The following is a 26,795-nucleotide window of genomic DNA, read 5'->3' on the forward strand; positions in this document are numbered from 1 at the left end:
TAATTCATGAACGCCCTTGAAACATTTGGTTGCCCAAGATTGGGTTATAAGGGGTATACAAGGCTTCTCAAGCCCAATTAGCCTTAGAACATTGCAAAGGAGACCTTTGTGTAGAGACTTGCACATAGTAGAAACACCGATTAGAATTTATAAGAAACAAAGCTAGATCGAGAGGCTACCTAATCAATAACCATATCTTCTTTTCCTTTGTTGGAGATAATAGAGTTGTCGATGTTGATGATGCCATTGATGGAGGCCTTCTAAGTGAGGAGACAAGAGCTAATGAAACTTCCAATTAGTAGATCTTTGGTATGATTACCAACAATACACCATTCCCTCCCTCAATCAAAAGAACTTTGGTTTCTTGGTGACGATGTATGTGTGTTTTTTGGTAATAAAGAGAAAAGAGGAAGACTTATTGGTTAAATAAAAGTTTGATGTACACTACAATCATACAAGATATATGACAGAGAGAAAGATAACCGAGTTATCATGTGATTCCTTGACTTTTATACTTCGTCCATTTTTCATTGGATGGACATAAAGAAAAAATTGGATTTGTACTATGTTAGCATTATCTCTTTTATGCTATTCAAATGAGTGTTGCTACCCCTCCCTGCCTCTCTCAAGCGTGTAACTCTCTTTATCTCTCAACTTGGTGATGCCACATATAACCACAAAAAAGCTTTGCTTACAAATTCACAACTACCTATCATTTTGAGGTGAAGTTCATGTGATGAAGCCCTTCACATTTCTCTCTAGCTTTATTTATTGATTTATTTATCTTTTCTATCTCTTAACATGAATGCATTGAAAGGTAGTACTCCGTACCACTAGAATCTAGCCAAGCCTACATGGCACCCTCCTAATTATCCTTCGAAAAAGAAAGGAAAAATTTCTAAAATTTTTACTGAGAAAAAGAAAAATATTTTCTATCTCTTAAAAGGAATGCACTGAAAGTTGCACTCCATACCACTAGAACCTAGTCAAACATACATGGTGCCCCCCTAATTTTCATTCGAAAAAGAAAGAAAAAATTTCTAAAATTCTTACTAAAGAAAAAGAAAAAGCTCTCCTATATATGCACATCTCTCTTTTTCACGCGGCTCATCAAATATTCATGTGAGCATCATTGAATACAACTCTCTCCAAGCTCATCAAATGAGTTCTCTCCCTCTTTATCATAGTGTAGGTAGAACATGAAATAACCCCCCTCCCCCCCCCCCCCCCCCCCCCCCCCCTCCCTCTCTCTCTCTCTCTTTTCGTAAATCTCTCTCTCTCTCTCCCTCTCTCTCTCTCTCTCTCTCATGTAGTAGGTAGGGCTAGCCACAATCTTACGAATCCTCCAATCTCATTGAATCCTTTGTGTGTGGGTGTGTGTTTGCTATAGTCCCATATGTAAGTTGCTTTATTTCTTTGTAATTCTTTTATTGTGAATAAAGAAAGGTGGGTGTGTGTGTTTGTTGTAGTTCCATAGGTATGCCACTTTATTTCTTTGCAATTCTTTTATTGTGAACAAAGAAAGGTGTGTGTGAAGGACATATTGCAGCTACAACAATAACAACTATGCAAAGAGGTGAGATGCAAAATCCCCCTCATAGTGAAAGAGGGTTGAAAGCTCTCTCTCTCTCTCTCTCTCTCCTACCAAATACATGTACATACACATGACTCAAGACTTGATAAGGACATGCAAGCTTGGATGGATGAAGGACATGTTGGAAAGGCTAAACATGGAAAGAATAGATGCAAAGTTGCATGACCAATTGGTTCACAAGGGGCCATGCTAAGCTTTGAATTTTAGGGAGAATATTAATATTCTTTGAATGCAAAGCCAATCCAAAACAATGATGCATAATAATAGAGTAAGTCAATGGAGGTGAAGCACAGGTGATCCTTAAATCACTTGCTTGAATCAAATCCTCTTCAATGCAACATTTCTTACATTATGCCTTATTTCAAGTCATTAGAACTTGAGCATGCACACCTTCCCTTCCATGAGAGAGAGAGAGAGAGAGAGAGAGAGAGAGAGAGAGAGAGAGAGAGAGAGAGAGAGAGAGAGAGTACCCTGTCTATGCTAGCGTACATGTTTTGGCTACCAAGTACTTTAAAAAAGCTTCATATTTGGTCCCTTAGTTTGGTGCAAAAGATTGTGACTATCTCAAATTTTGCTATGGATTGTAAATTGATGCAAAAGATGAGTGTGGAGATGGATTCTTAGACTTTCATTGTCTCTCTTTGAGGCAATAGGTAATTCTCTACAAAGGATATTGTTAGCAACATGATCAATTAAAATAAAGATGTTTTGATAAGGGATTTTTGGTTGGCCGGTAAGAGTAAGATTCAATTTCTATTTTAACATTATGGGAGTATGTGTTAGATTTAAAAGTGTGAAGAGGGGGGTTTTGTATGTGCATGTGGGGGATATGTGTGTATGGAATAGAAGGTTCAGTCATAAAGTGCATATATGTGTGAGAGAGAGAGAGAGAGAGAGAGAGAGAGAGAGAGAGAGAGAGAGAGAGAGAGAGAGAGAGAGAGAGAGAGAGAGCAGTCATCCATCTCTCTATAACAAACTTCTTTTTTTTTGGTTTTCTATGTAGGAAAACTCCTTGATAGACAACACTATTTCAGTATGTTTAGGGTTCAACTCCCCTTACGTTTAACTTGCTCTTTCATTTGCATATGTGCAATGTGAAAGCACACTATTTTGATTGGAGTTGAATGCCATATACTTTCTTACACCTTTTCACAGTATCTATTTAAATTTAACAATTCTTAGACTTGACATCAAGGAAGACTTAAACATGCATGGGACTTTTTTTGATGTAGCAACATGGGTTGCCAAATTATGAAAAGCCTCAAGCTAGATTATACTAGGAATATGTTTAAGACATGCACTAAGTATGTGGGACTCTTTTGGGAGCTTTTCCCTTTCTATATAGAATAAGGGGAGAAGGTATTATGTATTAGGATGATGTACAATTTTGTGTCTCTTACAAGCGCAGGACTCCGAAGTAGCCATCCCCTTGGGACCAGCAATGCAGGTCGTCGAACTCTAGTTGATATTGTAGGAAGCGTTAAAATTGTATACAATTGTGACCAAGCCCTTCGCTTTTGTCTCCTAGTTTGAGAGTGAAGCCTGCCGAGCCGAGAGAGAGAGAGAGAGAGAGAGAGAGGGGTTAGAGCTCTTGTATCATGAGTTCTCCATTCTCACCATCGATTCTCAAGGGCAAAGTGGCACTCATTACGGGTGGCGGGACCGGTATAGGCCTCGAAATTGCGACGCAGTTGGCTCAGCATGGAGCTTACATCGCCTTGATGGGCCGCCGCGGGCATGTCCTCGACGATGCCGTAGCAGGACTCCAGGAGGCAGGCTTCCAGGTATCATCATCTAATCAATTGAAGTCATTTTTAATTGCCTGCAACTTTAACGTCTGATCTTCGTGTCTGCCATTGTGACTTTCTATGGCTGCAATCATTCAGAGTGTTTATGGCTGTAGTCGTTCATCATGACTCTTAATGGCTGCAATCATTCAGTGTTTAGCCATTCTGTATCATTGTCAGCTGATGCAATAGCTTTGCTGCGAAAAAAGTCTTTATAGATGCAGCATATATGTACACATGTGTTTGTGTTGGTCTCCGAGTCTTTATTATATGCACATACCTGCATACACATATGTGCGTGTGTCATGCCAGCACATGCCACCACCATTTATCCACTAGTGAAATAAATTCGCTGATTATCATGTGCAGCTGCTGTGGCCAGTATAGCCAATATTACAAAGAATAGCAAAAGCATTGCAAAACCATGAGTTAAGCTAACTGTTCTATCGTGTGAAAGTCAATCTGCTGTAGCCACCTGTGGAAGACAATGAAAGACTGAAACTTTGCGTCTTGAAAGGCAGCATGTTGGTTGGCCATATGGTGGTCCCTAATACCAAAATTCTTGTCCAAGCAAAAAAGTCAGCGTTCTTCATATGGGCGAATAAATCTTTTCCAAAATGCCATTAAAAGCTTTTTGGGTATCAAGAAGATGATGCTTCACCATTGAGGGTGTTGTAGCTCAAGTGGTTTGAGCATATGGGTGTGTACATGGGTGTGTGAGTTCAAACCTTGGGTACACCCTTGGGGCATCTTTCAAAATTCTAGCCTTTCTCCAAAAAAAAGAAAAGAAGAAGATGATGCTTTTTACATGATGCCACAATAGATGTGGAAGTCCGTTTTCCCACTGCATTTGCTACAATGAGAGCAAGATATATGTGTTTTTTGCAAAATCTTCTATTGTTGCTTAAATTCTTACAACATATCATTGATTCAACAAAGGTTTGCTTTTCTCCATAATCCTTGCTTTGAGGATGAGCCCTTTGTATATTAGTGACTCTATCAATAACCACTTAGTAAAAAAAGACCAAGGTAAAATTCAAGGAGTCTATAATACCAAACTGATAGAAGTGGTGCAGCAATGGAAGCATAGACAAGTGCTGAAATAAATTGCTGAACACAAGACAAAAGAACAAAAGAACAATGCTAACGGAGAGAACTCAGAGATTTGCTCAGAAAATGGAATCCATATACCAAACATGAGAGTGGCGCGCACAATAGTGAGTCATTGATTGCGTGGGCACCGACACTGGCTCCTCTCTCCAACAGGAAGACCATGTGAAGAATGATGATAATTGAATGAGAGGAGGAGGAGCCACTGAATAAATAGGCCCAAAATATGCAAAATATGGTAGGTGGTTGGCTAGCAATAAATGCCTAAATAATCACTAAAATGACCAATATAAAATGACTAAATAATATGGAGTCATATGAAGAGGATGATGCATTGAAGGAGGCCGCATCTCGCTTCTTCTTCTTCTTCTGTAAGGTTGCTAACTCCTTGCAGTCCCTTTGCAAGTGACCCTTCTCACCATAGTGATAATATTGGGTCTTTGGCTTCTTCTTCTTGTTGTAAAGGTCTCATTGGAACTGCCATAATGAGATGAGAGCCTCCCATATAAATGCAAAGATGTCTTATGCTCAAGCAACATCGATGACATGTGTAAAGCTCACAGGTGTAGAAGATGTCTCACTCTCAACGCATTCGCCGCTCCAAACTCTGGGGGGAGCTTATAGAGTACTGTGCCCACTAGATGTGCCTTTGGAAGGGCGGACTGCATATGTCGAAGCTGGTCTTGTATTTGCGTAACACGGAGTAAAAATGACTAAATGGTGTCCTTGGACTCAAAACTTCATCCACTGAAGCTATCCATAAAGGGTCATAGCACGCATGGGAGAAGGTACCTCGTACAACATCTGAAGCTTCGATCATATTTCAGGTGATGTCCTATAGGAGGTATTTGTCGGGAGAACTTCTTTAGAAATACACCAAGTAGTGTAGAATACACATGGGCATCGTCCAAATCCCATGTAAGCACAGCTTCCTCATGATTGTCCTCATCAAAATCTTCGCGAAGAGGAAAAGGACGTTGAGGCCGAGGAATAGCTCCATACACAATGTACCAAATCTGCTTCTGCACAAGCCAAGCTTTCATCACAACACTCCATGTAAGATAGTTAGGTCCATGTAACTAATGAAGTACACGGAGGAGCCATCTGGAGATGAGAAGAAGAGAAGACAGAGGATAGAGGGTATACGGAGAGGGAATACAGCCAAACCAATAGCAAAGTCTTCACAAAATAGAGTTCACATGCATTGTAACAAAAATTTTGATAAAAAATGAAGGCCAATGGCTGCAAAATGAAGAAAAACTAGTTAAAAACAGCCAAAAACAGTAAAAATGGCATGTGCAAGCAATCGCCTAGCCACGGTTAGGGGCAAAAAACAAAAAATGCAGGTTGGTGGAGCATTGAATGCAGCTGACTGACGATTGTAGGCTGAAATCTAGGCACAAGCTGAAAATGCAGGTTGCTGGTCTGAAAAACGTAGGTCTGATCAGTAGGGGGAAGAAAAACTTGTAATCAACAGAAAAATCGCAGCAAGAGCCGAGATACTGCAATGTGATACGATATCAGAAGTGGTGTAGCAATGGAAGCATAGACAAGTGCTGAAATAAACTGCTATACACAAGACAAAATAACAAAAGAACTTTGTAAAGGAAGAAAACTTGGAGATGTGCTCGGGAAATGGAATCCATATTCCAAATATGAGAATGACGTGTACAACAGCGAGTCACTGGCTGCATGGGCATGGGCATCGGCTCCACTCTCCAATAGGAAGACCACCTCCACTTGAAGAATGATAATAATTGAATGAGAGGAGGAGGAGTCACTGAATAAATAGGCCCAAAATATACCAAATATGGCAGCTGGTCGGCCAGCAATAAATGCCTAAATGATCCCTAAAATGACCACTATAAAATGCCTAAATTACCGAGTAAAATCAAGCATAGCCCAAACTTACACACAAGCTGACTAGATTGCTAACAAAACCACATGTGCCTCTAAATAGAAGAAGGTGCTAGAGTCCTATGGGACGAGAAAAGTATTTCCTCCTCCTTGTCCTCCTCCTCACGCTTATGTAGTCTTCTCATGATGATGAAGTGTTGAAACTTGGGAGGGGTGAAACACAAGATGTGCTAGACACAAAGAGGGAAGAAAACTCTTGAGAGTGATTCTTGATAAAATGGAATAAAAAACATATATAATACAAGGTATAAAGCCTTGTTTATATAGGTTAAGAGGTATACCAACTAGCTTGACCTTTCCTAAGCGCACATAAAGCATTTTTCACATAGTGCTTATGATCTCATGAAAAAAAAAGGAAGTGTGTTGTGCTATCAAAATTTTCCTTATCTTCTTTTTTTGGCACTTTCCTAGCTCATTAGACAGCCTCAAAAATGCATTTTTTCTTTTTTTGTATGACAATCTCATATTTTTTTGGATTTAGAATATTCTATAAAAGGGACTCAATGTTGCACATCATAGAAAATGCAAAATGTACAACATGGAGAATACAATTTGTACAATGTTGAAGGAAAATGAATGAATGAGAATGTAGATGATACAATTAGGGGACCTCTACTCCAACCTCTATGACTTTAGGATTGGGGTTGAGATGTGGGTGGTGGTGTGAGTGTGAAAGCACAAGAGTAGCCCACTAGGTTGAATGATGATGTTGATGGTAGTAGAGAGAGCAATACTCAATCCTTCACACAAAGAAAATGTTGGAGAAGACAGTAGATAAAGTTGGTTAATAAGGGAGCGAAATGCAGTCCTTCGTAGTTGTAGGTGATGATGCAAATGATCCCTTGGGACAACCACAAAAAAAAGGTCTACTGATGGAAGGACCTATAGTACTGAAACCAGCCTTCCTTTCGTGGATGGGTGGTAATTCCCTGATTACAACTTAGTTATAGCAACAACATTTATTACAAAACTGAGAAATGCAAATTAACTCATAATCTTGGACAATGGACACCTTGTTGGCCCCAAAATTGGCCCCTCTTGCAGTATTTCTGTAACTTAATTGAAGAAGAAGTTGATATACAATGGGATTTTCCTAACCCCTTTCGGTATTCCTGTTAGCAGTCATGTTTGTCATGCCTTGTCATCTCCTGCCTGTGAGCCTCAGTCTGAGTCAGATGAGGACTTTAGGAGCTCTGACTTGTCTGTCACTTGTTTTGACGGAGGAGGTAGCTTATTCTAGAGCACTCAGTTTATTGCTTGTCAGTGCATTTTCTCCTCCAGTCTGGATTTTATGTGCATTTCCCGGGGCAGTTTTTGCATTCTTCAGCCTGCCTCACCTGCCGGACATTGTCCACCCTTTCCGGGATTTTTCTGAGCATTCCTGGCATTTTTACCAGCATTAAATGCTGGTCAGATCAGCATTAAATGCTGGTCGGACATATTTATGGCCTCAAATTTCAGGTCGGCCAGTTTTTGGGTTTTTTGGCTATTTATAGCCATTTCCCACTTGGCAGTCAGTTGTATTATCATCTTCCCTCCTTCTTTGGCAGGTGCACACTCTGACTCCGTCATCTTCCTCTGTCTTCGGTGCTGCCGTCATCATCAGCCTGATCTGGTGCCCTCACTGACGCTTCCGGCTGCGTGCAGGGGCTGATCAGTCCATAGTTTTGTATTCAGCATTCATTACAGTCAGTGCAGATTTTCTTCCTTCATTTTCTGCTATCTCTCTCTCCTCCTCTGTGTTCGTGTTCTTCTTCCGTTGTGCACTCTCACATGGTATCAGAGCCGAAGGAGAGTACACGGAGCTGAGTTTTATACGGGAGAACACCCACAACTTTGTGTTTGTTGGTCAAGACGTCTCCAATAGCTGAGGCGTCACCTTCTGCACCATCTCCTTGATCAAGGCGGCCTATTTTGGTGTCACATATTTGCATTTGCTGCTGGCACCTTCTCCAGTGGCTGCCACGTGATCACCAACCTCTTCCTGCTTGCGTTTTCAGCCTGGGCGGCCCTCCTCCAGCTGGGCAACACTCCTCCAGCCTGCGCCTTGCTGTTCTGGCGGTTGTTCCATCTTCAGGCGGCTCTTTTCTTGCTGGCGACCTATTCCCAGGCTGCGTTTTGAGGCAGGAGGCTGTTTTTCTGTGGTGACTGCATCGTTAGCATTTACGTTTGACGTCATCCTTGCGTTCTGTGCAAGTCGGCCAGCTCAGGAGCTTCTGGTGTTTGTGTTTCGGTACCGGCAACCTTCCCTTGTTGTGTTTTGGTGTTTGCAGATATCGAAGATGTCTTCTCATCAGTTTACGGGCTTTGATGACTCAGATGACGAGCTTTTGTCTCGACACTCATCTGAACGGAGGCGTGATTTTTATCACGAGGACCGTCGTCCGGAGTCTATTCCTCTTTCCCGTCCCCCTTCTATTCATGTATCTCGGCAATCCCCTTCCAGTGGGCCGACGATGCAGCCTTTGGTACCCCCTGTACAGGTATCCGTACTTCCTCGGCTGCCCAAAGAGGACCGGTTGGATGGCTCCAACTTTTCTCTATGGTCTTGCAAGGTGGAGTGTATCTTGGACTCCTTCGATCTTTGGGAGCTTGTTTCTATTCCTATTTCCCGGCCTAAGGTGGATCCCATAGATGGGACATCTATGGATCGTACAGCCTTATGGGATCGGCTTAATTCTAGAGCCAGATCTTTCCTCTTTCTGAGTTTGCAAGATTCTGTCCTTGTTCATGTTCACAGGTTGAAGACTGCAGCAGACGTGTGGAGAAAGCTCGCGTCTCTCTATCAACAGAAGACGTTTGCCCACCGGATATCTCTCGAAAAGAAGTTGCGGATGCTCGCGATTGATGATAGTCCTTCCATGAAGGACCACATCAACAGATTACAAGATATGAGGGATGAGCTTGCATCCCTCGGTCGGACGATATCTTCTGAAGACATGGCTATGATTCTTTTGACTCAGCTGCCATCGCCTCGGTTTGATGTCTTCTACACCAGCCTTCTTACATCGAGGACCCGTGAGAAGCTTCTATGGGAGGAGCTATCCCCGCTTGTCTTGGAGCATGACGAGCGACTCAGAGAGGTCAGTGCTAGTGGATCCGACTCCACTAGAGCCTTTGTTGCAGGTTCGGGAGGACAGAAGAAGAAGAAGAAGAAGTCAAAGGCTAAGAAGAAGGACAGTTCTTCAGGCTCTGACTCAGATTCAGAGAGACTGAAGTGCCCACACTGTGGGAAAGGGACACATCCAGAGGAGAAATGTTGGAAGAAGTACCCTCACCTTCGTCCGAGAGCGAAGGGTGGATCTACATTGGAGCCTTCTTCTACCTCTACACCAGCTGTTACCCATGAGTCAGTGTTCCTTCATATCCATGCTTTGGAGGAGGATCCTTCTTCCGTGGCTGCAGTGTCTTCTGCGCAGCCTTGGTTAGTGGACAGTGTTGCTTCGAGTCATATCACTCCCCGAGGTGATTTGTTACAGGATCTCCGTCCATCAGAGGGTTCAGTCACTGTTGGTGACATTTTATCGGTACCTATTAGTGGTGTTGGCACATTGCCTTTGTTTACCGACTGACCTTCGAGCTCTTTTTCACAGGCCCTACATGTTCCGGATTTGGGCCTTTCCCTCCTCTCAGTTTATGGCCTTACGAGGCTTGGCACACGCGTGATCTTCACCGAGCATGCCGTTGTTATTGAGGATTCTTTTACAGGAGCTGTCTTATCTACAGGTTGGCAGGAGAGCGGGCTTTACAGGCTCCATTCCCCTTCTTTGATGTAGGGTCCTCCGAGGCAGTCTACTGCTACACCCATTCCCGCTTATGCACCTTCTATTCCACAGGTTCCTTCCCATCCCCCACGTTCTCCTCCGGTGGTTCCCTCGTACCCCCCATCCCTTTCAGAGGGGGACGATCTCGGTGATGAGGCTGTGGATTCCCTGGCCCCTAGTGTTTTAGAGGGGGATTCCCAGGATCGTGAGGAGCTCCTTCAGCGGCGGTCTTCATCGACGGACTTCATCGACCTTGGCATTCCTCTTGCCACCCCAAGATCCGTTTCTCCCTTGGCCTTCAGCCACATCTAGGATCTGAGAGGGGGTGTTAGCAGTCATGTTTGTCATGCCTTGTCATCTCCTGCCTGTGAGCCTCAGTCTGAGTCAGATGAGGACTTTAGGAGCTCTGACTTGTCTGTCACTTGTTTTGACGGAGGAGGTAGCTCATTCTAGAGCACTCAGTTTATTGCATGTCAGTGCATTTTCTCCTCCAGTCTGGATTTTATGTGCATTTCCCGGGGCAGTTTCTGCATTCTTCAGCCTGCCTCACCTGCCGGACATTGTCCACCCTTTCCGGGATTTTTCTGAGCATTCCTGGCATTTTTACCAGCATTAAATGCTGGTCAGATCAGCATTAAATGCTGGTCGGACATATTTATGGCCTCAAATTTCAGGTCGGCCAGTTTTTGGGTTTTTTGGCTATTTATAGCCATTTCCCACTTGGCAGTCAGTTGTATTATCATCTTTCCTCCTTCTTTGGCAGGTGTACACTCCGACTCCGTCATCTTCCTCCGTCTTCGGTGTTGCCGATATCATCAGCCTGATCTGGTGCCCTCACTGACACTTCGGGCTGCGTGCAGGGGCTGATCAGTCCATAGTTTTGTATTCAGCATTCATTACAGTCAGTGCAGATTTTCTTCCTTCATTTTTTGCTGTCTCTCTCTCCTCCTCTGTGTTCGTGTTCTTCCGTTGCACACTCTCACAATTCCAACTCCCCTTGCTATCCAAAATGACCAGCAAGTTTTCAATCTGATTTGCCCCTTGATTCAGGCAGCCAATTGGCCTTCACCCACTTTGATGGAGATGGAAAATGCCCCAAATTCATTGATTTGCTGGTCCCTCCGCTTGAATTTGATCGAAAACAACTTCAGCCCTATTGAATCCAAGTCTTGGAGCTTTCAAATTCTGGCACGTTTCTTGAGGCTATTGCTAAATCCTAATTTGTACTGCAGATTAGGGTTTACCGCAAAGAAATCTTAAATTTCTTAGCCTTTGGTGATCTCAATGCTGTAATCTTCAGAGCAAGGCTCTAGAAAGGTTGGGAGATGAGAGAGAAAATTCAGACTCTTTGTAAATAATGGAAGAAAATCAGTCATTACTGTTGTTGCCCTGTGTTAACAGCCTGTAGATATTGTCGCTTGCTCTTGATTGGTCTTCTCTTGCCCCTGGTTGCCTCAAAAGATCCTTCAATGGTTGTAAATCTGACCAGTAGCATCTTCTCTCTTTCTTTTGCAAGCCGAATGTACTAAATGTCTCTCTCCAATCTCTAAAGACGTTTTTCAGTCTTGCACGGGCATTTTTGCCAAGTGATAGCCTTCCCAAATGGTATTTCTAGCATTATCCATAATTAAATATTAATTTTCAGTCTTTAAATACTGAAAATTAATTTAATAATTATTTCATGCCTAGAAAAATAATCTGATTGGCCAATAATTAGATTGGCTAGGCAAATTCCATTCCAGAGTGTCTTTACACTATCTTTAACTATCAGATTGGCGTTAGGTACCATTAAACGCCACTTCTCTAGTGTCACCGATTGACACTTATGGCCAAATGAATGACCTAAGCCAACAACTGGTACCAGATACCGCCAAGTACCTATGCAACATAACTTTTAGCAACTTTTGGCTTTGATATCCCGTGATTTCCTTGGGTCTTGGCCTCATAAATTTACTCTAATCCCAATTACACCTCACACGGGCAACATTTACTTAACCATGTGATTAAAAATTAATCCACATGTTAAGTGAGGTCTCAAAAATACATGTGCTTATGACAATCCTTCCTCTTAATTTCCACAAGGCACCATAGTTAACACAACATTGCGCATTGTTGCTCAACCATTCCATATGCCTAATACATGCTGAAAGTTACCAGTCAACATAACATAACATAACATTAGACTCACAAAGAATCTCAAAAATATTGCTAGATTATCATGTGATATATCTATTTCTCATGAGCTCAACTCATTTGGCAAAAGCAAACCATAGCATAACATAAACCATGGCTAAAACATCAATGGCATCATAACATATGTGTCAGAAGTGGTGCACCAATGGAAGCGGAAAGAATATGCTGAAATAAATGCTGAAACACAAGACAGAAGAAAGAATGAACACAGTAGACAGATGAGAACTCAAATGTATGCTCGGGAAATGGAATCCATATCGAACACGAGACAACAGCATACAACGGTGAGTCACTGGCTGTGTGGGCTCCTCAGCACCGGCTCCTCTCTCCCAGAAGGATCTCCACTGATGGCTGAAGTACCAAAGACTGTGGAGGAGGAGCCCTATAAATAGCCACAAAAGTGGGGAGCATAAAATGCAGGTCGGCTAGCAATAAATGCTAAAAGTACATCATAAATGGCCACAAATATGCGCCATAAAATACTGCATAAAATGCTACATAAAATGCCTAGCCTCTGCACACAGACTCACACCATGAGCTGACTAATATCTGCTAACACCCTCTCTCAGATCATGTGTGATCTGATACAATAAAATAGTACAATGATGGAGAAGCATAAACTACACAACAAAGAAACACCAGAAGGACCATGGATGTCCAAGCGGTGAGTGGCCAGCCCACCACCAAGATGCCTCGGAGAGTATCTGATGTCGATGTCGATCGTACCAACAACACCTGAAAATAGAGAAGACTCATAGCAGCTCTCTGTGTAATGTCACCTATGTCACTCAGGACATACAAAGCCAATCTGCCAAACATGTCTCTGAACATGTGACCATGGATTCCCCGCCTTTGGCCAAACCACCAAAGTGTCCCCTCATGTGAGCTCCAGACGAAAGCCTCTCGCTCTCTGTCAAGAAGAACATCTCATCATGAACCCAGAAATCAACACCAGTCTCTAGGATTTCACTGCCAGATACCGTCGATGCGTCAGGGACATCCCTCTCTGGATCCTGTGCATCTATATCAAAATATAGATGAGGCACTGCAGCCCCACCAACACCCGCTCACACTCCCTCTCTGGCATAAGAGAGTCGTGAGGGATGACCTCATCACCACCACTAGAAAGCAGCCGAGGAAGGGGCAACCAAGCCCTTCCCGCGATCCGAAGAAGAGGATCCCTTCCGCGCCTTGGACTTCCCCTTGGTCGGAGGATCGGAGTCGGAGTCTGATGAAGGAGAGGACTCATCGGTAGAGTCAGCATCCCGCTTCGTCTTCTGCTCCTTCTTCCTGGAAGCCGCTAACTTCTTGCAGTCCTTCCGCAAATGTCCCTTCTTGCCACAGTGGTAACACTGGGCCTTTGACTTCTTCTTCCCGTCACCCCTCTCTGAAGCTACATAAGCCTCACCTCCATAATGTGCCGGAAGCCGCCCCTGTAATCTCAAGGATGCCTCATGCTCAAGAAGCATCGAGGTCATATGTGTAAAACTGACAGGAGTCGATGATGTCTGTGCCCGCAAAGCATTGGCCACTCCATCAAACTCCGGGGGGAGCTTGTAGAGGACCGTCCAGACAAGATGCACCTCGGGAAGAGCAGATTGCATGTGCCGAAGCTGGTTCTGTACCTGCGTAACACGAAGAAGAAAAGACTGAATAGTATCTTTCGGCTCAAACTTCATCTGCTGGAGCTGGCCATAAAGTGTGACGGCCCGCATGGTGGAAGGTGCCTCGTACATCTGCTGCAACTTCTGCCATACTTCAGGAGACGTCCTACAGGAGGTAACCGCCGGTAAGACCGCTTTAGAAATACACCGAAGCAACGCCGAGTAAGCACGGGCATCGTCCGAGTCCCATGTGAGCACCGCTTCCTCATGGTTGTTCTCATCAAAGTCTTCAAGAAGAGGAAAAGGACGGAGAGGTCGAGCAAGAGCTCCACAGACGATGTACCATAGCCGCTTCTGCACAAACCAAGCTTTCATGACAGCACTCCATGTGAGATAATCAGGTCCATGTAACTTATCTTCACTTGAGGTGCACGGAGGGGCCATCTGGAGGAGGTAGAAAAGAGAAGTAGAAGAAAAGAAGGTCGTTTGGAGAGTGAGCACAGCCAAAACGCAACCAAAAACACCAAAAATAGTGAGTTCATATGCAATATAACCCAAAGGCTGACCAGAATAAGCCAAAAGCTGCTGCACAAAGTGAAAAAATCAGGTTAAAACTGCCAAAAACAGCAAAAACGGCCTGAATAATCAGAAAAACAGGCAAAAATAATGCTGTAAACAGCAAAACGCAGGCTGCAAACTGAAGAAACAGGGGCTAAAGACTGTTGCCAGCAGTTTGATGAAGGAAACATGGGCAGCAAAGAGTGGAACAGCAGTAAACGCAAATCTGTCCAGAAAAACGCAAAACACAAATGCTGAAACACTGTCGCCAGCAGCAAATCAGCAGTCGCCAGCAGGAAGGACAGCTGGCTGATCAGCAAGAAGGGTGTAAATCCTGAAATCAGCAAGAAAACACAGCACAAATAGGTTGCAGCCTGAAATTTGATACCATGTCAGAAGTGGTGCAGCAATGGAAGCGTAAAGAATATGCTGAAATAAATGCTGAAACACAAGACAGAAGAAAGAATGAACACAGTAGACAGATGAGAACTCAAATGTATGCTCGGGAAATGGAATCCATATCGAACACGAGACAACAGCATACAACGGTGAGTCATTGGCTGCGTGGGCTCCTCAGCACCGGCTCCTCTCTCCCAGAAGGATCTCCACTGATGGCTGAAGTACCAAAGACTGTGGAGGAGGAGCCCTATAAATAGCCACAAAAGTGGGGAGCATAAAATGCAGGTCGGCCAGCAATAAATGCTAAAAGTACATCATAAATGGCCACAAATATGCGCCATAAAATATTGCATAAAATGCTACATAAAATGCCCAGCCTCTGCACACAGACTCACACCATGAGTTGACTAATATCTGCTAACAATATGCTGCTGTCCACAAAACTGTTAGCAGTCATGTTTGTCATGCCTTGTCATCTCCTACCTGTGAGCCTCAGTATGAGTCAGATGAGGACTTTCGGAGCTCTGACTTGTCTATCACTTGTTTTGACAGAGGAGGTAGCTCATTCTAGAGCACTCAGTTTATTGCATTTCAGCGTATTTTCTCCTCTAGTCGGGATTTTATGTGCATTTCCCAGGGCAGTTTTTGCATTCTTCAGCCTGCCTCACCTGTCGGACATTGTCCACCCTTTCCGGGATTTTTCTGAGCATTCCTGGCATTTTTACCAGCATTAAATGCTGATCGGATCAGCATTAAATGCTGGTCAGACATATTTATGGCCTCAAATTTCAGGTCGGCCAGTTTTTGGATTTTTTGGCTATTTATATCCATTTCCCACTTGGCAATCAGTTGTATTATCATCTTCCCTCCTTCTTTGGCAGGTGCACACTCCGACTCCGTCATCTTCCTCCATCTTTGGTGCTACCGTCATCATCAGCCTGATTTGGTGCCCTCACTGACGCTTCGGGCTGCGTGCAGGGACTGATCAGTCCACAGTTTTGTATTCAGCATTCATTACAGTCAGTGCAGATTTTCTTCCTTCATTTTTTGCTGTCTCTCTCTCCTCCTCTGTGTTCGTGTTCTTCTTCCGTTGCGCACTCTCACAAAAACCAGTTGAATACCACTGAATATTAATGATCATATATTGAAAAACGGCATTCGTTAATCAATCCGGAATGACCATTAATCAATGCAAATGTACAGTTTTAGAGTTGTAGTGAAAACCATACCCATTTGCATACCAAACATAGTGACTAGTACATTGAATAGTGATCTCTTGGCAAACATACTTTCAGCTATAGTACCTTGGATGTATGTTGAATACATTTGAGATCCACTACATCTAGAGCTGTCCACCCCACTGAGGGGCGGAGGTGCTAGCTTCCTCATGAGCATCAGGTAATACTTTGGACCCCTGTTTTACTGAACCTAGTTGAGCCCAAACTAAAGTGGGCTCTAACTGGAAAGCATTAAGGTAAAGCTACAACAACTGAGGATGGTTTGCCAAGTCATCCTCCTCCATCCATTTGGCATCCATTGCTGAATAATTGTAAAACTTTACCAAGTACCTTCCGGAAACCTTACTCCTGATCTTCTGCTCTTTGTGTGCCAAAATTTGCTTTGATTTGCAGCTTTATTTTCAGATTTACCCTATTTCTGAGCCTTGGCCTCAATGACATGTGGCTTGGCATCACTATCTTGGAATCTTGCATTCTTTCCATGCAACAATGTTTCGGTTGTAGTAGTAGTTTCTATAAGTTGAGACATGTTGGAAATAGTGCACGTAATGCAAAAATCCTGAATACCCTTTGACAAACCACAAATATACTTCTCCACTCACTCATGGAGGGGTAGTGTGCGGTGAGGAGTAAATGGCAGCAATGCATCCCAAAACTTCTTATTATATTGATCCAAGCTCCTGCAATCTTTGGAATTAAACTGATTCCAAGTTGTCATAATGTCTACTTCAAAGGTACTTGTCAACTGATTTGAAGCAAACATTTGCTTGAACTAGACCCAAGTAGTAGGTGACTTCCCTTGAATAAGAAGTGTTGACCACCACTACAATGCATTTCCCTTAAAAAATGTGGCTTCCTTTTGTATCTTAGATGCCTCTGTGAAGTTGCCTCCAGAGTAGGCTGCATCAAACTGTTGAATAAAAACAAGTGTTTGAAGTCTATCTTGTGCACTACTAAAAGGCTCAATCTTCACACTTTTGCCACCTTCATCATAGTTCTTTGGTGGACCTATGGAAATCAAGTTATCATAAATGGGCCGCTATAAAAAGGGTGCATTTGCTGTATTTACATGATATTAGCACTATCAAATGCTTCTACGTGACCAGAATCAAATCCTTGTGCTCCAAAGGTCCTTGGGGTTGCAAATACATATCCATATGGCTCAGTTTGTGCCTAGGGATCATCCCTATGTTACCATATATGGGATTAGACATTCCACTTGCATTACTCGGATACATTTGTTAGTAGTCATGTTTGTCATGCCTTGTCATCTCCTGCCTGTGAGCCTCAGTGTGAGTCAAATGAGGACTTAAGGAGCTCTGACCTGTGTATCACTTGTTTTGATGAAGGAGATAGCTTATTCTAGATCACTTAGTTTATTGCATTTCAGTGCATTTTCTCTTTATTCGAGATTCTATGTGCATTTTTGGGGGCAGTTTTTGCATTCTTTAGCCTCCCTCACCTGCCAGACATTGTCTGTTGGGATATAAAGGCTTGGTAACCTCCATGTATAGTACTTCGTGTATAGTACATGCACATTGTACATGTGAACGTACCCTTTACGTGCCCTAAGTATAAATACATTTTATTCTTTGTGTACCAACACAATTGTTGGTACACTCTAATCGTCTCGTACTTTTCACTCTGCTCACAATCTCTCCAGTCGTGACACTCATACGCTTACTTCTTCTCGATCTCCATCTCTCTCAGTTGTGCCCCTCCAGATCTAACAACTGGTATCGGAGTTTAAGGTTGTGTGCATGCTTCCCAACGTCCTACCAGTCGAACATGACCAGCAAGCGGGCGATTGAGCATTCGTGTTGTGGACCAATAGGCGTCAACTGGTAGCAAACGTGCGACTTTCTGCAAGCAGGCGACATGCAGGATCACTTGCTGTAGCTGGGACCAGACAGTCGATGTTTTCTTTAGGTGTGCGATTGGGCAACAATAGGCAGCAACATGCATGTGGCGAACCAGGCCGAACTGGACGCCATGCGATGGCCACGTGACGTGCTTGATCGCTTGACGAACCAGGTTAATGTGACCCGCTTGACCGCCTGACGACCCATGTTAGTTTTTTTTTTTTTTTTGGTTAAAAATAAAAATTTTTCAATCACCATTCACTTCTTAGAGGCAGCTCACACATCGGAGGCACAGGTCCCAATTCTGTGCAAAATCGAGCCTATAATTTGGGGCTTTTCCTAGATTTGGCATCATTCATGCTTGTCAGTGACTTTTGAGTCAGAAATTGTAGACATTGCGAGCGGTGACCTCAATTAAATTGGGGATTTTGCCAATTTTGTCGAAATTTTTCATTTTTGAGTAAAATTTCTTGACATTGGATCCAAGAAATTTGGGGCATTTCATGTATTGGTAAAGCTTTACTTAGCTGGGTCAAATTGACTGACATTAATGCAATTTTGGGGATTTGGGTAGAATTTGGTAAATTTTTGCATCTTTTACCCATTCGTTGGCTGGTTTATGTACAAATAACAGAAATTTACTTCTGGTTGAGAAAGAACAGTAGTGCATCTTATTGGTACAACTTGTGATTTTGTAGATTGGTGCATTTACTCTTGTGTTCGTGATAAAATGGTTGCAACTTCTTCCAATTCAGACATCAAGAGTTTGATGGAGATTAAACGATTTGATGGTCATGGATTTGACCTTTGGAAAGACCGTATGCAGGGCATTTTGTTCCTAAAGGATTGTGAGGATGCTTTGCAGGAAGATAAACCCGCACTAATGTCTGATGTTGATTGGTCGAGAGTGAATAAAAAGGCTGTGGCTTACATAAAGATGGGTGTCACTGATGACATTTTGATAGACATTAAGGGTTTAGACACAAGTTATGGAATATGGGAGAAGCTAAAAACTACTTATAAGATCACCACACCTATTAATTAGGTGCATTTAATGCGCAAGTTGGTGAATATGCAACTAGATGAGTCAAAGTCTGCAGTTGAGCACTTGAATGCATTTACAGGGATTCTAAATCAGCTCAAAGATGCAAACTTGGACTTTGATGATAAGTTGAGGGCAATCTTTTTGATCATGACACTGCCCGATTCTTGGGAGACCTTGGTGGTTTCACTCAGCAGCAACCCCAATCTCTTATATGATGGGGTGAGGGGTTCTATCTTGAATGAAGAAATTAGATGTATGTCTAGAGGAGAAGGCAACAACTCAGCTTACAATGTAAGAGGCAAGGTTGAAAAGAAAAGTGCAAATGCAGGACATAGAAACAGGAGCAAGAGCAAAGGAAAGGATAAGAGTGACATTACTTGCTATCACTGTGGTCGGAAGGGCCACAAGAAACCTGATTGCAGGTACTACAAGAAGGAACAAGAGAGAAAGAAGAATGCATGAGATAAAAAGAAAAAGGAAGAAAAGATAGATGCATGGGAGACAACCAAAGGCAAAGAGAAGGCCAATGTGGCCTCTAGCGTGGTCATAGAAGAGCTTTCAGATACAGAGGCTGATGTATTATGTGTAGTTGATTATGATGCCCTTGTATGTCACATGCAGGATATGCAGATTACCAAGGCTGATGTGATTGATGCACTCTTGTTTGTTGATGATGGTCTCACTCAGACTTGGATTGTAGACTCTGGTGCCTCTTTCCATGTAACTCCTTGCTTGGAGTATTTTGCTATGTTCAATGCAGGCAGTTATGGAAAGGTGTATCTTGGAAATAACCATGCTTGTAGCATTGATGGGATGGGCACAGTACACTTGTCTTTAGACAATGGTCAAGAGCTTGTGTTGAATGATGTCAGATATGTGCTTGGCATTAAAAAGAGTTTACTATCTGTTGGTCAGCTTGACTTGCATGGCTATACCACACTGTTTGGTGGTGGTTTGTATTGTGGGAAGCTCTATACAAGTGGTGCAGCTCGGCTTCTCCAACATCTTTCCAAGACGGGGGGGCAAGTTGCTCCGCGCAAGGAGATCCCTCAAAACATCGTGGATGAGATTCTCGCCAAAATGAGAGGGGGATCTACAACAGGAGGAGGAAGTGGCTTATCGCCACCAACTCCTATGCCTACTAATGAGGAAGCATTAAATATGGGCGTATCTTCAATCAATGCGAGAGAGGCCTCTACCATTGGTGGTGGGGGCTCCACGTCCACATCCGGCTCCGGTAAAAGACAAAGAGTGGAGGCTCATACGGTGCCGGAGAGACAATCCTCTCTCTCTCAAGTTCCCGGTCATGTGTGTGGATCGGTTGCCTTTCTTAGAGAAAGGCAACGACTTGTGGACATTGAAATTGCACGCATGGTGATTGAGTGCAATCTTGCATTCAATGTCCTAAAGTAAGAGTAATGGAAGAAGATGGTAAAAGCCATTGCCAATGTGGGTCCATGTGAGGGATGGACCGGTGTTACATACAATGACATGAGGACAAAAAAGATTGATGAAGAGAAGGAGAGGATTGATAGAGCCCTTGATCCTATTCGGGCGCATGGATAAAATATGGTTGCTCCACTCTTATCGATGGATGGAGTGATCGTAAGAAACGGGGTATCATCAACATACTTGTCTCATGTCCACTTGGCACTTACTTTTTGCGGGCTGTTCGACAAGCTATCATTGAGGTATACATTGCAAATTTCCTTTTAAATTTATTTTACTTTCTTTCATTATGATAATATCATGATTGAATGATTCATAATTGAAATTTGATTTATGCATAACTATTTATCTCCCTATTCTAATAATTAATTTTTCTCTAGTATCTATGATCTATCTCGATTCTCTCTTTTTCCCCAGGCCACAAGGCCTGCCACCCTAGACCCTCGGGCCCCATCTCTCTTCATTCTTGAAAGTTGAAAGTTGAAACTTGACTTGAAAGGCTTAAGTTTCAACTCTCTCTAGACTCTCTCTCTCTAACCTCCAATTTCCAAGTATTATTAGTAATAAGTATACTTACTTGTAATTTGTAAATTGTGGTTGTAGGTGGGCCCCTCAAATGTGGTGCAAGTTGTTACCAACAATGCATCGAATTGTCGGCTCATGGGCCGTTTGCTTGAGGCCGAGTTCCTTACGATTGTGTGGACTCCATGTGCAAGTCATTGTTTGGACTTGCTCATGGAGGATATTGGGAAGCTTAAGTGGGTGAAGAGGGTGGTCCGCAAAGCTACATCCATTGTCACATTCTTCACGGTAAAGGTAAAGGTGCTTGCGATGTATCATGAGCATAGCACACTAGAGTTGAAGAAGCCTTCTTCAACTCGCTTTGCTTACATGTGGTTATTGCTAGAGTGCCTTTATAAGGTGCGGTCCGCCGCCTTGCACCAGACAGTGGTATCCACTCTATGGAATGAGTGGGATGAGCATGAGACAGAGGAGGCCAAGGCCATGCAACGCTTGTGCCTTAATGAGCAGTTTTGGCAAAAGGTCCGTGCCGTTGTCATTGTTGTGACTTCCTTTTATAGGGTGTTACGCATGAGTGATTGCGAGGGGTCCACCATGGGCCTTCTCATTCACTTCTTTAGGGCGGCATTGGTGGAGGCACATGCTTGTATAGTGATCACAGAGACACAAACGTGCACATGTTTTAGAGATAGCAGAGAGGAGATGCGCGTGGATGCATAAGCCCATCCATGGTTTTGCCGCATTGGTACATCCGGCCTACAAGTCATCGGCAGTCATGGATGATAGAGAGTTCCGTTCGGACCAGCTTGCTTATTTGACTCGTGTGGTCCCTGTGGATGACCACAATGCAGTGCTGGAGGAGCTAGGATGCTATGCAGATCAAAGAGGGCATGTGGCTTTTACTTCTCCCACTTGTTGGAGGAGAGAGTCACTTGTGAAGTCTTTTTTTTGGTGGCAAAAACTTTGAATACGTACTGGAGATCCTTCAGCCTTTAGCCATGAGGGTCCTTGCCTAGGATTGCTTTTCAGGTGCATGTGAGAGAAACCGGAGTACCTATTCTCTCATTCACACAAAGATTCGCAATCGGCTTAGCACACGATAGTTAGAGTGGCTAGTCTATTGCTTCACTAACATACGCATGATGAGGGCTATGAGTATGGGTAGTTCGAAGCAAGTAAAGTTTAAACACTTAATCATAACATTTAAAATTTGTTGTTTTAACTTTTAAACTTTGAACTTTGAAGTTTATACTTTACAATTTAGACTTTAGCATTTACAATGATCAATCTTACGTGCATCACTGCATTGTGTAGGTTAATGTTGATACATTCAAGTTGACGGGCGACACTCTTCCGAGTATACATAAGGAGGTGGACGAGGAGGAGGAGATGATTTTTGCAGAGCTCTATAGAGAGCTTATAGCTGTAGATACTCGTAACACTCGCAATCAGTGTGCTTGTGGGCGAGGAGTTTGAGTAGGTGGTAGCAGGGGCATAGTCATTCGACGCCCTCCATCATCGAGGAGGGATGGTTCAAGTGGCTTGCAGACATATGTAAGGCGGGGCTCTAATAGCCCACATCCTGTGCCTCATGATGGCATTCCCCCCTTGCCTACACAACCGCTACCTAGGGAGGCATCATTTGATGATGATGGTAACCTCATCAGTGAGGATGAGTATGAGTGTGTCTCATCATCGGATGTCAAGGAGTCATCTTCAGACTCTCTTGATGAGCACTTAGATGGTTCTGATGATGATGATGATAGTGATGCCTCATCATAGATTCATAGGTCTCTCTTTTTTTTGTATCAGATATATCATATACTAGACTATAGTTGTATCGCATGTTTTGCGTAGCCCATGCGACCGTGATGGTCACCCTCATGTATTCATCTTATTCTGTAATGAAATCGCTATTTCCACTTTAAACATGCATTCTATGATCCATAATTTACTGATTTATGGTTTTTGTTATTTAAAAAATCATCTTAAATTTTTTTCGTATTAATATCGTACGGTACCTTATAAAATCATAAGGTACCATTTAGTACCGTATTTTATCGTACCGTACCTTTCGTACTTGACAACTATGTCTACAACAAAACATAGGTAGAATAGCATTTATGTGGTGGTAGACCGGTTGACTAAATCAACTCATTTAATCCCTACCAAGGCTTAATTTATAGCAAAACAAGTGGCTGAACAATTTATGGAATGTATTTTAAAGCTTCATGGTATGCCATTGAAGATCGTATCCGATCGTAATACTAAGTTAATGGGAAGTTTTTGGAGGAGCTTGTTCATTTCTATGGGAACAATTTTGACTCCTAGCATGGCATATCATCCCCAAACGGATGGCCAAACGGAGTGTGTCAATAAATGGTTGGAAGTCTATCTTCGACATTTTTGCCATGACACTCAAGCTTTGTGGAATCATTGGCTACATCTTGCTGAATTTTGTTATAATAATACTCATCATATGAGCATTGGTATGTCGCCATTTGAAGCACTTTCCTGATATAAAGTGCAAATACCTTCAGCTCTCTTTCATGAAGATGTGAATCCCCAAGCTAAGATTGAAGTTGAGAAAATTGAAGCTCTTTTACATCAATGCAAAGAAAACATTAGAAAGGCACAAGATGTTATGAAGGCTTATGCTGATGAAAGAGGCCTTTGGAGTTTGAAGAAGGAGATTGGGTATTTCTCAAAGTGCCTAAATCTAGGTATGCTTCTCTCAAAGGCGGTCATAATAAGTTGGCTCATCATTACTATGGGCCTTATCAAATCCTCAAACGAGTTGGCGAGCTTGCATACAAGCTTGATTTGCCTTCTTCAACAAGGATTCATTCTACCTTCCATGTTTCCCAACTTAAGAAATATGTGGGTCCAGCCATAAAGGTTTTAGAGGAATTACCTCCCATAGATGAAGATGATCTCATCATTATGAGCCCGAAAAGATTATTGGCAAAAGAGAGAAGGTTTTAAGGAACCGTTCACTGCTGGAATACCTTATGAAATGGCGAGGTTTGCCCATGGAGGAGTCTACTTGGAAACCATCATCATACCTTGATTTCTTTCCATGGCTTTTGCAAGAAACAAAGTAAAATCTGAATAGGATAGCTTGTTGTATAAAAATTTTGTCATAAAAATAATTACTCTACTGTCATCAAAATTAGATTTTTATGCAATGGCTGGATACTAGGGATTGTCCTATGTTTCTATAGCTCATATATAGTGATTGGACATTTTTTCTTGAAGTTATGGCCATTCTTGGGCAGTAGCCTATTTTGGACAATTTCCAGCAGTATACTCAGATTTCATACTTGTACTTCATTGACATATGAGATCTTCTTCAACTTGGAGTTTCATTTCAGCATGGATCCATTATTTACAAAGCTATCCTTGTAATCTTTCCTTGTAAATTGTCCCAATTCTAGCTTTGAGGACAAAGCTCTTTTAGGTCAGGATGGCTTGTAATAAAGCATAAATACCTTAGCTTAGGGTTAAGTATAAAAGGTGGAGATGTAATATGTGAAGGATCTTTTGCCATTTCGAAGAATATAAGATTTGAGGTTTCCTTCCTCCCACCATCTAAGAGGGTGCATACTCTTAGCCACCAAGTTCATGGGGTGCATACCATGTCCCACCTTGGCATGAGGTGAGTATTCATGTTGCAACATTCATCTATGATTCTCAGCCTTCCATGGCAATATAATTTCATGCCTAGCTACCTTGGCTATGGTTTCTTGGCACATATGGTAATCATTCTTTCTTTGTGTCACAAAGGTATATGATTAGCTTCGACACATGTAGTTCACCCTTTCAGAGGCTCATCTTGTGGGGATTGTGCTTTACAAGCTTCCTTCGGAGTTTACTAGAGTAGCCAATGCTTTGAGGGCTCAGATGTCATTAACACTTGCCAATTTTCTACATATGTCCTCAATGCTGCTTGAGGATGAGACATCTTTGCAGTTACAGGGGAGACTTTCATCACAATTTGGTGGTTCTAGTAAGGCCTTTGCAGCTTTAGAGAGGGGATGACATGAAGAAGAAGTCAAAGGCTAGTGTTATCATTGTGGTAAGAAGGGGCATTTGCGCAAGGATTGCAAAGAGTTAGCTTCTTTTTGAGGAAGAAGAAGAACAAGAAGAAGAAGTGGGATCTAGACTCTTCCACCGAGTCATCCTTTTTCTCGGACTCGGACTTGGATCCTTTGGCCAAGGCCAAGGCTAAGGCGTGGACATGATCATATTCTTTGGATCGTAGAAAGGGCTTGGCAGCCCCTCCTTATTTTGCTTTCTATTACAGGTGATGTGGTTATCCCTCACGAGACTCTAGCGCTAGAGAGGGAGTGTGAGAGAGTGGTGAGGTGAGGCCGGTGAGCCTCATCTATACAGGTATACAGGTGCATAGGTTTCAGAGAGGGATGTCCTTGATGCATTGATAGAAGTATGGTAGGCTTTGAAATCTTGGAGTTGGGATTGACTTTCAGGTTCATGATAGTTAAAGTGCGGGATTGGCTCCTAGTTCGAGCTCACATGAGGGGACACTTTGGTAGTCTTAGCCAAAGGTGGGAAATCCATGGTTACGTATGTTGAGAGGAATTTTTGAAAGGATGGTCTTGTATGCTATTGCGCAACGTTGTTGATAGATACAGAGATGTGTTATGATTCTTCTCTATGTTTAGGTTTTGGTATAATCGTTATCGACACTCAGGCTCTCTTCAATGCATTTGGTGGTGGCTTGATCACCCATTGCTTGGGTATCCATGGTCGTATTCTAGTGGTCTTTGTTGTATGGACTATGGTGGGTCATTATCATTGTATCATTGTATTCTATTAGATCACCTATGATTTGAGAGGGGGTGTTAGTAGTCTAGTAAGCTCATGTGTGAACCTGGGCTATGTGTGACATTATTAGATATTTTAGGTAGTTTATGGTGGTCATATTAGTAATTATTTTGGCATTTTATGTTGCCCGACATGTTGCCATTTGTGGCATTATTTTGTCCTATAGATTCTGGGCTCCTTCCTCAGTCTCATTCATTCATCGCTTGAGGTTCTGTCGGAGAGGGAGCCAGTGCCAATGCCCATGCAGCCAGTGACTCACTGTTGTACACGATTGTCTCGTGTTCCGTATATGGATTTCATTTTCCGAACATTCTTATGAGTTTTTTTATTTGCGGTGTTCTTCTATGTTTTTCTCTTCTCTCCTTGTGTTCAACATTGTATTTCAACATCTGTTTATGCTTCCATTGCTGGATCCACGTCTGATAGATGTATACTCCTTGATGGAGCCCCGATCCTTCTCATTTGGCAATGATAGCATGTGACAGTGCATACCAAAATAGGAACACAAACATGGCAAGGGAAGAGGAGACAATGAACACGAGAATGAAGGAACACTTTGGTCCGAAACTAATCCAAGGCTGTACACAATTAGCTTGTGCATGTGCAGAGGGTGGTAGAATAAGTGAAAGATGATGAAAGATGCAAGTGATGGGAGGATGATGGAGATGATACCAATGATGAGTAGCTGAAAGGTAGGTGACAACATCCTATGTAGGCGATGAAGCTTGAGGATGGGTGGCCTACTGCTGAAAACTGGCTGACCTGCTGCCCACAAAATAGCCAAAAAATGCTTTTGCCCATAAATGCACCTAAAAAGAATCGATGAAAAAGTGTGAAACGGGATGGAAATGATTGAAATGCTGCACTAAATGCATGCACATACCTAAAGCATGTCAAAACTCCCA

The 26,795-nt window shown here is 42.8% G+C and overlaps 1 protein-coding gene across 3 annotated transcripts in view; it reads left to right on the forward strand.

Annotated features, from left to right (window-relative positions):
* The first annotated feature begins 2,985 nt into the window (after positions 1-2,985).
* Positions 2,986-26,795, forward strand: part of SDRB (short-chain dehydrogenase-reductase B) — a 54,720-nt gene continuing 30,910 nt past the window's right edge. For 2 of the 3 annotated variants that reach the window (XM_087682053.1, XM_087682052.1), the window contains exon 1: positions 2,990-3,378. In XM_087682053.1, the coding sequence (XP_087538179.1) occupies positions 3,193-3,378 (186 nt within the window). In that variant the 5' untranslated portion in view covers positions 2,990-3,192. Of the gene's footprint in view, positions 3,379-26,795 lie in introns of all 3 variants that reach the window. The other variant, XM_087682054.1, reaches the window with a different exon arrangement.

This window comes from Lygodium microphyllum, chromosome 7 (genome assembly GCF_053477565.2).
Source record: "Lygodium microphyllum isolate KBCC chromosome 7, Lygodium_microphyllum_v1.1.10, whole genome shotgun sequence".
NCBI lineage: Eukaryota > Viridiplantae > Streptophyta > Polypodiopsida > Schizaeales > Lygodiaceae > Lygodium > Lygodium microphyllum.